Raw genomic sequence first — 13,965 nt, 5'->3', positions numbered from 1 at the left:
TTCTGACTGGGGGGTTACATTTATCTGCTGTCAAATTCACCTCCAACGTGGCAGGAAAAGACGGTATATACAGGAAGAGGGCATCTGAGCTTAAAACATTTTTCTGTTCCTGACTGCATTTGCGAGAAAAAAAGACCGTGGCAGTTCTTTCCCATCTCTGGGCAGCCCACTCTGCTTTCTCCTCGGATGCTTGCTCTATGGTTTTATTTGAAGAACACAAGATGATCCACAGTAAGCATCTACATGCCATCTTTAGCTTTTCCTTTATTGTGTTGATTGGTAGGTGGTGGTTGCTCGTTCATCTTATTTACTTGCCTGCATGTATGTCTGTGTACCTTGGGCATACAGGGCTCTCAGAGGCCAGAAGAGAATAATTGGCTCTCATGAGATTGGAGTTACAGCTGGGAACCAAACCTGGGTCCTCTGAAAGAGCAGCCAGGGCTCTTAGCTGCTGAGCCATCTCTCCAGCCCCCACACCAAACTTTATAACTGCCAAATATGCATATTATTCTACTTATCTCTGGGTCAGTGGCTTCTTTTTCTCCAATCAATTTTCAGATTAATGTAGATACGTGGAGTTTTGTTTTTGAGTGCCAGATTTAAATAATTTGCAAAATATCTTGAATGTGACAGTAAAATAATTTCTGAAATCCCAACAGTCTGGTGGGTAATGAAGAGTGGCATGTCCCAGGCAAAATGGCCACATCTGCCCCATCATTAGCATCTAATGGCCATGCCTACCCCATTCATTAGCATTCTCTTCAGGATTGGCCATAAGGAGCAACATAGGACATTGTGTATGGGCCTATGATATGAAAGACTCATAAATAAGGAAGTTGGCATAACAAGATATGCTAATGAATTTCTTTCTGAAAATAGTATCTTGCTCTGTTGCTCCAACTGGTCTTGACCTCATGGCCTTCCTAACTCTGCCTTCTTCAGCTAATGAGCTTTTTATATACAAACAATGTGATACATGCTTCAAATAGATTCTAGACATCACAATAATTTTTTAAAATATAAAATAGCATCAGGGTGTCTTTGTCAGTTCTTGAAGAGTTGAACAGTATGAGAAAAGCATGAATGCAGGAAGCAACCAACAGACCCAAGAAACATCATCAGAGAACAAGCCCAGACTTGCCGTCTTGTTGCTCCTTCCTGAAGCCATCATATACTACACAGATGGAGGTCAGCCATGATGGGCCAGTATGAGTTTTCACATTTTGTGCCTTTATAGGACATGGACAATAGGAGGGAAGTTTCATCCAGAGGGTAAATGTAAATTAGTTTAAGCAGCACACCGTGGCTCAAGACCATGGCTGTGTACAGGGCATACAGGAGTCAGCTGGTCCATATTAGAGTGGAGGGTAAACTCGTAGTGCACAGGTCACACCCAAAACAGTATTGTCGCCAGCTCTCATAGGACTTCAACATCATTAAAGCTAATTACACATGGGTAGTCACCTGAGTATCTATGGGAGATCAATTCCAGGATCCCCTGAGGTACCCAAATCCTTGGATGTTCAAGTCTTCAACAGTGCAGTACTTGTATAGTTCCTACGCATCCTCTTGTACGTGTTCAGTTGTCTCCAAATGACTTACACCTGTTACGCTGCAGTATTTAGAGACTAACAGAAAACATACATGCTCAGTACAGACGAGGTCTTTCTGCCGAGCCTGAAGAAGCAGAACCTGCAGCTATCAAGGGCAATTCCATAAAAAGGGCTCACAGGAATGTATGGTCCAGGCATGACATTGACCTATTCGCTGTTTTCAGCTCTGATTTTTCTTAATGTGGTTTCAAGTGGGTCAGAACAGCTCTCAATGGTCCCAAGTGCTTTTAATGTCATCTTTTATGAACCTACCACTTATCCCAAATCTGTAAAAACACAAAACGAACAAGCAAATGGCACACACACACAGATTGAACAACCATTTAAAATTCTGTGGGTGAGAGCATCCTGGGGAATCTAGATATGTTTCTTTTAAATCCATACCCTGAATTCAACAGCACACTCCCCAGGCCCCTGAGAGCAAGCTTAAGACCCATGATCTCGAATGGAACATTTGGGTGGCTGAATATCTGTACAGAGTGGCAAACAGTTCTCATACACTACACAGAGTGACGATAAGCAAAGGGTTTCAGTGTGCCTTTTTACATCGACATCCCTTTGACCAGGTCAAGCAATGCCCACATGAGGAAGGTGAACATTTGAAATGAAGAGTATCCTCAGAGGCAACAGGTCACCTTCATGCCTGTGGGTCAAACACCTAATGTTGTCCTCTTGTCTTTGTTACTAGCTGTCACCCAGTGACTTAAGTCTTTTCCCCCATGGTCTGGTGGAAGCCCCCTCTCAGCCAACGATGCATTGACCTGTGCCGGCTCTGTGTGTGTCCTCTCAGGGTTCCTGGACCCCACGTCTAAAGGCTCGGAGCTCTTGGACAGCCAGGTATTGTTCAACAGCTTAGGGTGGTGGAGAAGGCTCCAGAAGGGATCTGGATAGTTGCCATGAAAAGAGGCCGCCTCGGGCTCTGTCACTCTGGGGCCATGGGTTTCAGGGCTTCTGGCAGATGAAGTGCCAAGTGCCACTTGTAGACAGAGCGGGTGGGTGTCGGGCTTCAGTGAGGGTGGAGAACTGCTGGAGCACGTGAGGCCCTGGAGAACTTGGCTGTTGTTCTGCAGGACCTGCAGGTGGAAGGCCGCTGGTGCAGACTTCTTCCTCCTCGGAGGCACCTTGGGAGCCAGAGACGGGGCCTCCTGGGCCTCTGGAGGTGGTGACTCCACAGTGCCTGTCACGGAAGGAGCTTCATCTGGTTCTGGCTTACCGCTGCTTGGCCTCCCCTCAACACCTTTCCCAGGCTGAAGTGTTCTTGGTTTGGGAACAGGCGGGATGGGAGTAGCTGTTATTGGAGGAGGGGTCTCAAGGTTCATTTCCTGGGAAGCCATTGTAAAATGGACAGGCTGTGGCTCAAAGTTTTCTTCTGGTAACATGGGCTGAGGAAAGGCAAGGTACAGTGTAAATGAGAAGCCTGCACATTAGAAGTGGGCACCCAGACAACACTCAGGAGGGAATAGAGACAGATGAGGCTGAGGCAGCCATTCTGAGATTAGAGAATGTGTGGAAGCCAGGACCATGAGCAGGAAAGAAGAAACACAGGAGAAACCCATGATCCAGTACGGCAATGAGCAACTGGGAAGCTTTCAAACCAGAGCCACGGTGGGTGACTTACGATGAACTCGTCATGGTTGCCTGACCAAACAGGGCTATGCTCATTCCTCACTCAGTGAGGGTTTCTCTGCAACATTCGATATGAAGCCCCAGCCCTAGCCGGTGATCCGGCACGCACTGCACCTCACTGGGAAGGGAGCACGTTGTAGGACTAAATGCCTCTACTTTCTCCTTGGATCGTCCATATTTCAATACAGAAGGAGGGACTCGTACAGAGACACCACTTCTTCAGCTCTGCTTTTAAACTACATGGTGCAAAGTGAGGCTCTGGTACAGATGGGGCCGGGTAGTTAAGCACAGGGACTGGACCGGGTCTGTCCAATGTTTCCTTTGGTTCTTAAAAAAGAAGACAAACTGGAAACATAACCCTTCTCCGCCAGCCTTGTACCAAAATCCCTGTGCAGCCAACGAAGACAGAGCTCAGCTTTGTTCCTGAAAAGACAGAGCCAGTGCACAGCCAACAGAGAGGGCAAAGTCCATTTTGCATCAAAGCATGAAAAGTGGGCAGGCAGCAGTGCAGGGCAGAAGCACAACTTAGAAGACAGAAAACAGACTCAATCCACAGGCACATGCCAGAGCCACCTCTCACGCCGGGCAGGCTGGCAAAGCAATAGTCCCCCTACGGCACCCAGGCAGGGATTACCAAGTGGCCCACTCCCAGAACTGAGGTCACACGGAAGATCCGGAAGCATCTATGGGTGTCAGTCTCTGGGCAGCCACTGTCCTTACAAACTCATGTCTTTGCAGTAGTAAGCAAGGCTGGGAAGCTTGTGAGTTAGAGCAGAAAACAATCTGCAAGAAAAGTGGTGAAAAGAAGCTGTCGGGCCTGCAGGAGCTGGGGCGTGTGTGTGTGTGTGTGTGTGTGTGTGTGTGTGTGTGTGTGTGTGTAGGGGAGGGAGAGAGCATGTGAAAGAGAGTTAGTCATGCGTCTGTGGTGTGTGAGCCTCTGTATGTGGAGGTATGTGCACGGGAGACCTGGGGGAACTTCACGATCTTCCTTTATCACTCACCTTATTCCTTTGAGACAGGAGTCTCTCACTGAGTCTCAGAGCTAGGCTGGCAGCCATTAAGCCCAGCCATCCTCCTGTCTCTGCCCTCTGCATTTCTGGGGTTTCAGGTATATGTGGTTTTATCGTGCTTTTTATGTGATCCAAATTCAGGTCTTTAAGCTTATGTGTCAGTGCTCTTCCCCGAGCCCTTGCCCCAGGCCCTGTTAGTGCTTCTCTAAGGCTTGTCGGTCTGTGCATGTGATCCACAGGAACACCACACACACACAGCGGCTCCCTGTGGTGACTGGGAACGTTCGGGAAGCAGTCTCTCCTAAGCTGTCCGTGAATGTCACAGTGGGAATCTGCAAAGGACAGCTAGCTCCTTTCTCTGCTCAGCTGAGGCCAAGCTGCAGCAGGAAGACATGGAGGAAGCAGTTGCTGAAGGAGCCATTTTCCTCCAGACATGGCTGAGTCCATGTCTGGGATACGGGTATGGGTTGAGAAACTGAATCCATCTTCATTTCTGTCCTTGACAGAATTTTATGTAGCAAGACCTTAAGCAACCTTGGAATGGGTAGCTCACATGGTTTGACTTCTTACCTTTCCTGTCCTCCTCAAAGTTGGTTTCTTCATAGTGGGAACCCTTGGAGCAGGCCGGCGGGGCAGGGCTGGGGGCCCCAGGGTGGCCTCTGGCTTAGAAGACCCTTGGTTTCTCAGGGGTATGGCACCTGGGGCTGATTCCGGGACCCCTGAAACAAAATCACTTGCTCAAGTACAAGGGCATGGGAGTCTACATCTCATCTCAGTGCCCTATTAATCCAGTGTGTTTTCATAGAGTCACAAAGAGGTCCTTAAGGATAGACCTAGACAGCTAGGTCTCGCCCCAGCTCTGCACCTCTGTCGCAGGTATGGGGGCCCGAGGAAAGACAGCTGAGACCCTGACACCATATGGAAAGCGTCATATATTTCTCAAGGAGAGGAGCCACATAGCAAAAGTCTCAATAGGAGTGTGAATAGGACAGCCTTTCATGGAGATGGTGGGGAGACCTCAAACTTCAAACCTCCACTACCATGCATCTCTAGGGCGGTGTGCCCTCAAATAAATTTCATCGAAATATAATTCACCTACCTTAAAATCTAACCATTTTCATGCTATTTAATGCACTCACCAAGTAGCACACACATCACTACTATCCAAGTTTAAGATATTTTTGTTGTTGTTGCTGAGACTCATTTCTTTCCAGAGCTTTCTGTCTCTACAGATCTCCCTACCACAGCACATGGACACATGGAAGCACACAGTGTCTGACTCTGTGCCTCCCTTCATTAACTCAGTGTAACATGTTCAAGGCTTGCCCGCACTGCACTATGTACAGCTTCACTCCTGTGGTTGGCCAATACACCATTGTAGGGATACACTCTACTTCCATTTGTTTCTCAGTAAAAACTGAGACTGTCTGTGCTGTACAACCCCTCAGCAACGTCCTCTGACTTCTAAACACGCCCTCCTTCAGCATGTGGAGAATTCCAAGTCTGATCAATTCCCTAAGTACTGGGTAATCACACGATCCCGTATGTCATTACGGAGGGCAGGACTCTCCTCTCCAGATGGGATTCTAGATCGCAGCCCCATACCAAAGCAGCACATTTTATAGCAGCAGTGACATGAAAGATGGGAGAAATTCCAAGTAGGGAAACAAGGGTATGTATGTGGAACACATGTATGTACATGTAACGTGTATATGTATGCCATATACCGAGGGTCACAGAAGTGCTATGTTGAACTTGTTGAGGTCAGAGGACAACTTGTGGCCATCAGTCCCCTTCTGCCATGTGAGCCCCAGCACTGAAACTCAGATCATCAGATTCACTGGCACAACATGAACTGAAAATTATGTTTATCTCTAAAATGCTGCTTAATCATCATGGGATTATTTTCTATATACTTCATAAATTTTAAGTATGTAATTTTTAGTAAAAAAATCAGAATAAGTACATAAAAAGGCCACTTCCATTGAACATTGCACACACACGAAAGAAAGGAAGAAAGAAAGAAAGAAAGAAAGAGAAAGACAGACAGAAAGAAAGAGAAAAGGAAAAAGAAAAAGAAAAAAAAAAAGAAAAATAGGAAAGAAAAGAAAGAAAGCATCGACCCAGCTCTTTTCTAGGCCACTCTCAGTGAGTGGATAAAAGGGACTCCCTGTGGCTGGCAGGTGGTTCCCAGGAGACCACCTACCTCCGCTAGCTTCCAGGAGACACCGGATAGCTGCTTCTGCCTCCTGAGCGTTGGTGGTTTTGATCTGTTTGACGTTGTAAGGTTTACTTATTCCAGTTCTAGCCTTGGGCTTGGGGAGAGAATCCGGAAGAGACATGGATTAACAGGTAGGAACTGAGCCTCTGAGCGAGCGAGCGGATATTCGCAGTATGCACATCACCTGCCTGTCTGTACAGGGGGGAGGTGATCTGCTTGAGGACGTGAGCTATGGGAACCCCATCGGCTGACAGACGTGCCTACTGCATCTAAGCCACATCTCCTGTTGCCAAGACCAGCTCCCAAACAGCATGGTGCCAGATTTGGCGATGTGGACACACCATCTTCTGCGTTTATCTCCACAGCCAGGAAGAGCTGGAGAGCAGTGTCTCGGCCACACCTCCATGGTCCGTGGGAGTGTGAAGCGCCTCCCAGGTATGTTTCCCAACAGAATTTCCTACCTCTTCACTCGGCTCCTGGGTCATCTGAGACCCAGTTACGTTACTGTACACTCTGGAATCTAGTCAGCTCCTTAGCCTGTCCAGACTGCACATGCCTTGCCAGCCTGTGTAACTTCCCCAGCAGTAGAGCACTGCCTTCCCTTCCTGTCACTGTCCTTCATCTGCATGCCCATCAGCAGCTCAGACTCCTCCTGATGAGGACCCCAGCCCTCTGTCCCCCTCCCTTGAAGTTTTTCAGAACTGTTCTACACTATATCTAATCTTATGCCAAAATGGCCAGCTCATCTGCGTTTCTCCTTTTCTCCTCCCCACCCAATGCTCTAGGCAAAGGCAAGAATTACAAGGGAGTAGAAGAGGAGTCTGGAAGTGGGCCGTTTGCTCTTCAGGGGAACTGGGAGCGGGGAGACACATTCCAAGTGTCTTCTCCTGCAGTGCTCGCACAGTCACTTAACTGTCCTGTAAAGAAGTTGCTAATAAGCATTAGGGGGTTGGGGGATAAGGTGGCGGGCAGGGAGAGGAAGGAGACAGAGTTATATATTCCTTGTATCCACAGAAATCCACATGGTCTTGGGGTGAAGCACTACTCCCGCAGGTCTGAAGCGCTGCCCACTGCCCTGGGAGCCCCACAGAGGACTCACTGGTTGCTGGGGTGCTCCTGGGAGAAGTTTCGCTGTCTGCAAGATGGAATATTGTCCATGAGTGCCAGAAGAGATGGACGCGTCTGAGGCTGACTTCTTCACCATTAAGCCAGCTGTGAAAAATGATGAGACGGTGTCAGCCTCAGTGACTTGGGAACATGCTCGCAAGCTATCAGAAGTTTCAGGGGAGGCAGCCCCAAAGACAGCCACACCCACGGTCAGGTATACAGACCCACAAGCCACTCAGAGTGCTCCCAGGCAGGCCCCGTGAGCCTCTCCAGAGTTTCTCTTTGGGGGTTATGACTGTGGGCTTGCAGCTCACACAGCACGGGTGAGGCCTGGGTTCCATCCCAAGCACCATAGAAAACAAAGCAGTGTTCCTGTCGAGTCTCTTGATAGCTTGGCCCATTGGGAGACTGTCTAGGGAAGCAGGATTGGAATGTGAATTTACATCTAACACGAAGAGGGATTTTAAATCTTATAGAAAAACCAATTGATTTTTAAAGTGGTTTAAAACACATTATTATCAGGACCGATTATTTTAAATGTTAAAAATGTTTTTAAAAAATGTTTGTATTTTTTTGTGTGTGTATAAAGTGTGTACAAAACGTGTATGTGTTTGTGTGTGAGTGCATGCACATGTAAGGACAGAGGACTGCCTTGGGTCCTTGTCTTCTAACTTGTTAAGGCAGGGTCTCCAGCTATTTGTACTACACACTCCAGGGTAGGTAGTTCTAGGTTCTTGGTGCTCCATCTGCCCCTCACATCATTCAGTATGAGTGCTGAGATTAACAGCACTCTCCACACGCTGGCTTTACAGGGATCCTGGCAATCTGACCTGCAGCCCAGAGCCCACCACAGACAGGGAAGGTCAGCAGGCTTGTATGGCAGTGCTTTTACCCACTGAGACATCTCTCCAGCCCTAGGATATTTACTCTTAATGTCTGAGAGAATATAAAAGTCTTAAAATTCCTAAGTCAAGAAATAAATTATGTTTTAGCTATTAACACATTATGTCTTAGAGTATTTAATGATGTAGTCAATGAAATAAAAACAAGTGACCAAGTAAAAGGATTAAGAGTTTGTTAAAATTTTCTTTTTGGCAGATTAGGGATTGAAACTAGTGTTTCATGCAGGTCAGGCTAGCACACAGTCTCAGCCCTTACATTTCTTTTTTTCTGAAACAGTGTAGCGATACACGCATGTCCTGGCTGGTTTTGCTTGTCAACTTGACACAGCTGGAGTTATCAGAGAAAGGAGCCTCCCTTGAGGAAATGCCTCCATGAGATCCAGCTGTAAGGCATTTTCTCAATTAGTGATCAAGAGTAGTGTCATCCCTGGGCTGGTAGTCTTGGGTTCTATAAGAAAGTAGGCTGAAAGCCAGGGGAAGCAAGCCAGTACGCAGCATCCCTCCATGGCCTCTGCATCAGCTCCTGCCTTCAAGTTCCTGCCCGGTGTGAGTTCCAGACCTGACTTCCTTTGGTGTTGAACAGAAATGTGGAAGTGTAAGCTGAATAAACCCTTTCCTCCCCAACTTGCTTCTTGGTCATGATATTTTGTGCAGGAACAGAAACCTTGACTAAGACAACATGTATACAACTGGACAAACAATGGAAGTGTTTTTGATTAAAACTGTTACCTGTGAGTAGCCAAGTAAATTTTAGATTTTGACTCCTTTCTCTAACTATTTTTATAAATCTCTAAAGTAATATAACTTATAAATTTTATTTATATAATTTTTAAGATTTATCTATATTATGTATATGAGTACACTGTCAATGTCTTCAGACACATCAGAAGAGGGCACTGGATCCCATTATAGATGGTTATGAGCCATGTCGTTGCTGGGAATTGAACTCAGGACTCTGGAAGAGCAGCCAATGCTCTTAATCTCTGAGCCACCTCTCCAGCTCCTATTAATACAATTTTTATGAGTATTTTTGAGGCACACTCTTACTATGTAGCCTATACTGGCCCCCTAAATTCTTCACACTCTTGCCTCAGTTTCCCACCACAAATAACTTATGAACTTGATATTTTAGTATCTTTTCTATTTTCTGAGTGTAAGTTCACCAAAGCAAAGATACACTTCTGGCTTGACACTGATTACTGCTGTATGTTAGCTCTGGGTGAATCCAATTTTAAAAAGGAATGGCTTCAAAAAGTCTGCATTTGACAGCCAATGTTTGGGGGTGGGGGAAGTATACAGTAACAAAAGAAACAAAAAAGCAGGCCACAGCCGGGCAGTGGTGGCGCACGCCTTTAATCCCAGCACTCAGGAGGCAGAGCTCAGGAGGCAGAGGCAGGCGGATCTCTGAGTTCGAGGCCAGCCTGGTCTACAGAGTGAGTTCCAGGACAGCCAGGGCTACACAGAGAAACCCTGTCTCAAAAAACAAAAACAAACAAACAAACAAACAAACAAGCCAAGCAGGCCATAAGGTTATTCTGAGATTAAGGCAAGTTTGATGGCAGAAGCATTATCAGAGGAGCTGGGAGGAAAGCACCCAGGAGAGCCTGGTAGAACAGGGCTTGTCCTCAGAGAGCGAGAAACACAGGGACTGGAGCTAGATCACGGCCAAGACTAGGGGTGTGCATGTTGAGTCTCTTGGTAGATCAGATTCTTAAAGAGCAGGTCTGGCTATCTGTCAAAGAAAGAAGCACTTGACTGAAAAGCTAGAACAATTTCCTCAAAGGGTTACAACCATTTCCACAGTAACAGTTTCAAATTTAAGACATCTGGAGTGGAAGCTAAGTTCCCGGATGAACAGCTTCGAAAGGTTTTGTTTCATATGCCTTTAGAAACCAATGGCCCCCCAAACAGAGCATGCCTTATAGTTAGACAACAAGGAGCCCGGGTGGAGGGAACGTCAGAAGGGACTTAGCAGCAGTTTAGAGCTGTGTTTTCAATAGCAGGAGGGGTGCAGTTGGTTATTCCCAGCAGGCGTTGTGGCAAGCTCAGAGTAAGCAAATCTTACTTGGAGGGGGGGGTCTCTGTGGTGGGTGAGGTGGCCGAGGCCTATTGGGGACGGACAGGGACCTGCTCGGAGAACGGTGGCGAAAATTCCCAGCAACTTCCAGCTCCTGCTTTAAGGTCACCAGGTGAGCGTCGTCTGAAGGACATGGTAGCTGTGAGAAAGATGATCTCGTCCAAACGCAAGGGTCAGAAAGGGTCTTTGCGTGCAGGGCATACTGTAGTAGGCAGAAGTGCTATGGGATGCCGAGGGTGGGGCTGATTTTGAAGTGATTTTGAGCATCCCTCTGTTGGGAGTATGGGCATACCCAATGCCTGCTTGGGACACGCAACAAACCATGGGCCTGGTTTACCAGACTTGAGGAACTCTGGCACGTTTGATGTATATGTGCCATCTCCGTCCCAAATGATCAGCCACAGCTCTACACAGGCAGAGGACAGGGTGACACCAGAGCTCCTACGAGACACCCACCACAGGGAAGAGAACTTAATTCCTCCTCCTAGAATGTGGCTGCTGATTTGGAAGTTGAGAAGAGCTCTCCCTTCTCTTGCTAGCCTGGCATCCAGTAGCAAACTTAGACTAGAGGCTTCAGCGGGCCACCTCCTGGGTACCTGACATCGTGGCTGGTACATGACTCTGGGAAGACCAAGAGGGGCCAAAGCTGTGAGAGAGAAAACTTGAGGAGTGTGAGGGTCACCAATGCTGGCCTGCTATCATTCGCTAAACATGTCTGTGTATATAATTGCCACACATACCTTACCAAAAATCTCTATGGCAGACTCAGCAACTCAAAGTGCTAAAACCAACCAGTGTTTCTAGCATGGTAAGCTACCGATGGGTTTGGGGAGTATTATTTAATCAAAGGAATACATGGAGGTAGGTGAGTCTTTGTACCTCTCTTGTCAAAGAGCTTAATTTCCTGTCGGCTCTGTATTCCCAGGTCTAGCCCAAGGGTCCTGTGCTGTTGGTTAGAGCTTCTCTCCAGTTAGGGACACAGTGACTGACACTGGAAAGCAGCTTTGGAATTTTGGAAGCATCAAGAGTCAACTTAATGGAAGATTCTACCATTCAGTCCAGGATATGAATTCACTCTACACAACTTTTCGGTTTTCTTTCATTCTAAGACATAATGAGGCCTCTGCATGATATGACAATATGTGAATGGAACAACCAACACATCCCGGTGTAGATCTTGAATGTGCGTCTGTAGGGATTTCCAACCCTGCCCCAGGAGACCGGGGGAGGAGTTACCTTTGTATGTTGGATGTTGCTTCTTTTTAGCCAGGGCGGGAGACTTGCTGGCGGGTGTCAAGGAGCTCATGGTGTCGGAAGAGTTGTCTCCACCGAGCTCACTGTCTGAGACTACAGGCTGGCCAAACCCATCCACTAAATAGTCTTCATCCTCTTCAAGAACATCCCCTTCAAGGAAGAACAAGTCACATGAGGGCGAGAGAGATCAGGCTAGAGTGGTCCAGCCTTTAACCAGTGCAGCTGCCTTGCTGCCTGTCAATCTGATTGGCCTAAGGGATACTTATGAGATGGTATCTGGGGTGGGGGTGTGTAGAGAAGATTAACTGTGGAAGGAAGGGCTCTTGTTGACATGGGGTCAGCATCCCTTGCTTGGAGGCCCAACTGGAATAAAAGAAGACACGGGTATTTTCTCTCTGCTTCTTGTGCACTGAGCTCTTGCCTTGCCACAGACCCAGAGTCAATAGGGTCAAAGGTTATATTGTCCTAGGTATATTTATGTTATATTCCTAGTTAGATTTATTGACTCAGGCTAGAGTCATCTGGGAAGAGGGAATCTCAACCAAGAAAATGCTTCCATAAGATGGACTGTAGACAAGTCTGTGGAGCATTTTCTTGACTGATGATGGATGTGGGAGGGCCCATCCTAAGGGCCCATGGTTCTAGATGTTATAAGAAAGCAGTCTGAGCAAGCCAGTAAGCAGCGCTCCTCCATGGCCTCTGCTTTAGTTCCTGCCTCCAGCTTCCTGCCTTGAGTTCCTGCCCTGATTTCCTTTGAGGATGGACCGTGATGTGGAACTATAAGATGAAATAAATTGTTTCCTCCCCAAGTTGCTTTGGTCATGGTGTTTATTACAGCAATAGGAACACTAACACTAATATAGTTAAAACATAGTTATGGACCTATGAACTGTGAACCACAGGAAGAATTCCTGCCTTAAAAAATGTCCGAGTTGGGAATCTGGATACAGTGAAGCCAATGTAACTAGCTCAAGAATTCTATGAGAATCCTCTGCTGGCAGCCATGGGAGCCAGGACCCCAGGCCAGCTCTCCACCTCAATTCATGCCTATTGCCAACGACCTCAAAGCCAACGTTGGTGTGTGTGAGATGTCCCTTACAGCACCCTGCGTCACTCCCATATATGAACATTGGAACACATGGATGTGACCTACAGTTATCACAGAGATGCAACTCTTCACACTTCAGATGCCCTCAGGAACCTTTGTGAGGTGGGGTTTAGGGCAAGGCCTGCCCATGGGCAGGGTCACTGACCTTCGGACTCATAGTCCAGACTCGAGAAGTCAAAGTTCTCCTCCAACAAGCAGGAGTTGGCGGTGGGAGACACAGGGGCCATGCTGTCTCGCTTCCGGAGAAGCTCCTCTCTCAGGCCTTCTAGCCAATCTTTGGTCTTTGGTCGAATCTTCACGGCCCTGCCTTTCACCTGGGAGGAGAGCCAGCTAGTGAGAACAAAGAAAGTCACCATGGCTCCCTTCAGCCACAAAGCACTTCTCTCTCCAGCCTGTGCAACCATCACAATTTTCTAAGGAACCCCAAAGTCCAGGCCCTAGGTGCACACAGTGCATGTGTGTGAGTGTATGTGTGCACATGCGTGTGTGTGTGTGTGTGTGTGTGTGTGTGTGTGTGTGAGTGTACGTGTGCACATGTGCGTGTGCTCGTACACGCGTGCACACACACCCACACATGATTGGATGGAAGTTGAATTAACACCTCTAGCTTTTCACTTTGTACAAATTTAAGCCAGGATCTTATAAAAATGGAACTAAGTGTGAACAGTGTCCCCCATAACAGTCTAAAGAGAAAGGTGGAAGCAAAGAACTGAGTGGGAAGTTTATACTTTGAGCTTCTGCTAGTGGCACAAGACCAGCTTCAAGACACAAGACCCAGATGGAGAATCCCAGCTGCAATGCACCATGGCACTTACACAGGTAGGACACTGGCCAGAGGAAATCATGGCCATGTAAATATGGGGATGAGCCAGCCCCACTCCACAGTGTGACTAAACACCACTTACCTTCATACCATCCACATCCAGCACACTGAGAGCCGAGTGGCTGTCTGCAAACGTCACCAGCATCTGCCCTTGGTTGATCCTGTGTTACAGGAGATTAGCTCGTCAATACAGAAACCTAATGCAGCAGCTCTCTTGGATCCCT

At 47.4% G+C, this 13,965-nt stretch overlaps 1 protein-coding gene and 1 long non-coding RNA gene across 18 annotated transcripts in view; one reads left to right on the top strand and one right to left on the bottom strand.

The window, feature by feature from the left end:
* Synj2 (synaptojanin 2) overlaps window positions 1-13,965 on the bottom strand; it is a 114,487-nt gene that overhangs the window by 15,388 nt on the left and 85,134 nt on the right. For 3 of the 17 annotated variants that reach the window (XM_006523206.2, XM_006523202.4, XM_017317372.2), the window contains 8 exons: window positions 13,824-13,902; window positions 13,064-13,232; window positions 11,793-11,960; window positions 10,545-10,679; window positions 7,570-7,682; window positions 6,456-6,564; window positions 4,820-4,968; window positions 241-2,995 (listed from right to left, as the gene is read on the bottom strand). In XM_006523206.2, the coding sequence (XP_006523269.1) occupies window positions 2,264-2,995; window positions 4,820-4,968; window positions 6,456-6,564; window positions 7,570-7,682; window positions 10,545-10,679; window positions 11,793-11,960; window positions 13,064-13,232; window positions 13,824-13,902 (1,654 nt within the window). In that variant the 3' untranslated portion in view covers window positions 241-2,263. Of the gene's footprint in view, window positions 1-187; window positions 2,996-3,873; window positions 4,023-4,819; window positions 4,969-6,455; window positions 6,565-7,569; window positions 7,683-10,544; window positions 10,998-11,792; window positions 11,961-13,063; window positions 13,233-13,823; window positions 13,903-13,965 lie in introns of those variants that run through there. The other 14 variants (XM_006523203.2, NM_011523.2, NM_001113352.2 and 11 more) reach the window with 11 other exon arrangements.
* On the top strand, window positions 3,971-8,302 carry Gm46591. Its single transcript, XR_001782177.2, has 2 exons — window positions 3,971-4,709; window positions 6,836-8,302. It is a non-coding gene; the product is annotated as a predicted gene, 46591 (long non-coding RNA).

Source organism: Mus musculus, chromosome 17, assembly GCF_000001635.26.
Source record: "Mus musculus strain C57BL/6J chromosome 17, GRCm38.p6 C57BL/6J".
Classification (NCBI taxonomy): domain Eukaryota; kingdom Metazoa; phylum Chordata; class Mammalia; order Rodentia; family Muridae; genus Mus; species Mus musculus.
Note: the sequence above shows the minus strand (reverse complement) of the source record. Positions and strands in the feature narration are given on the sequence as shown.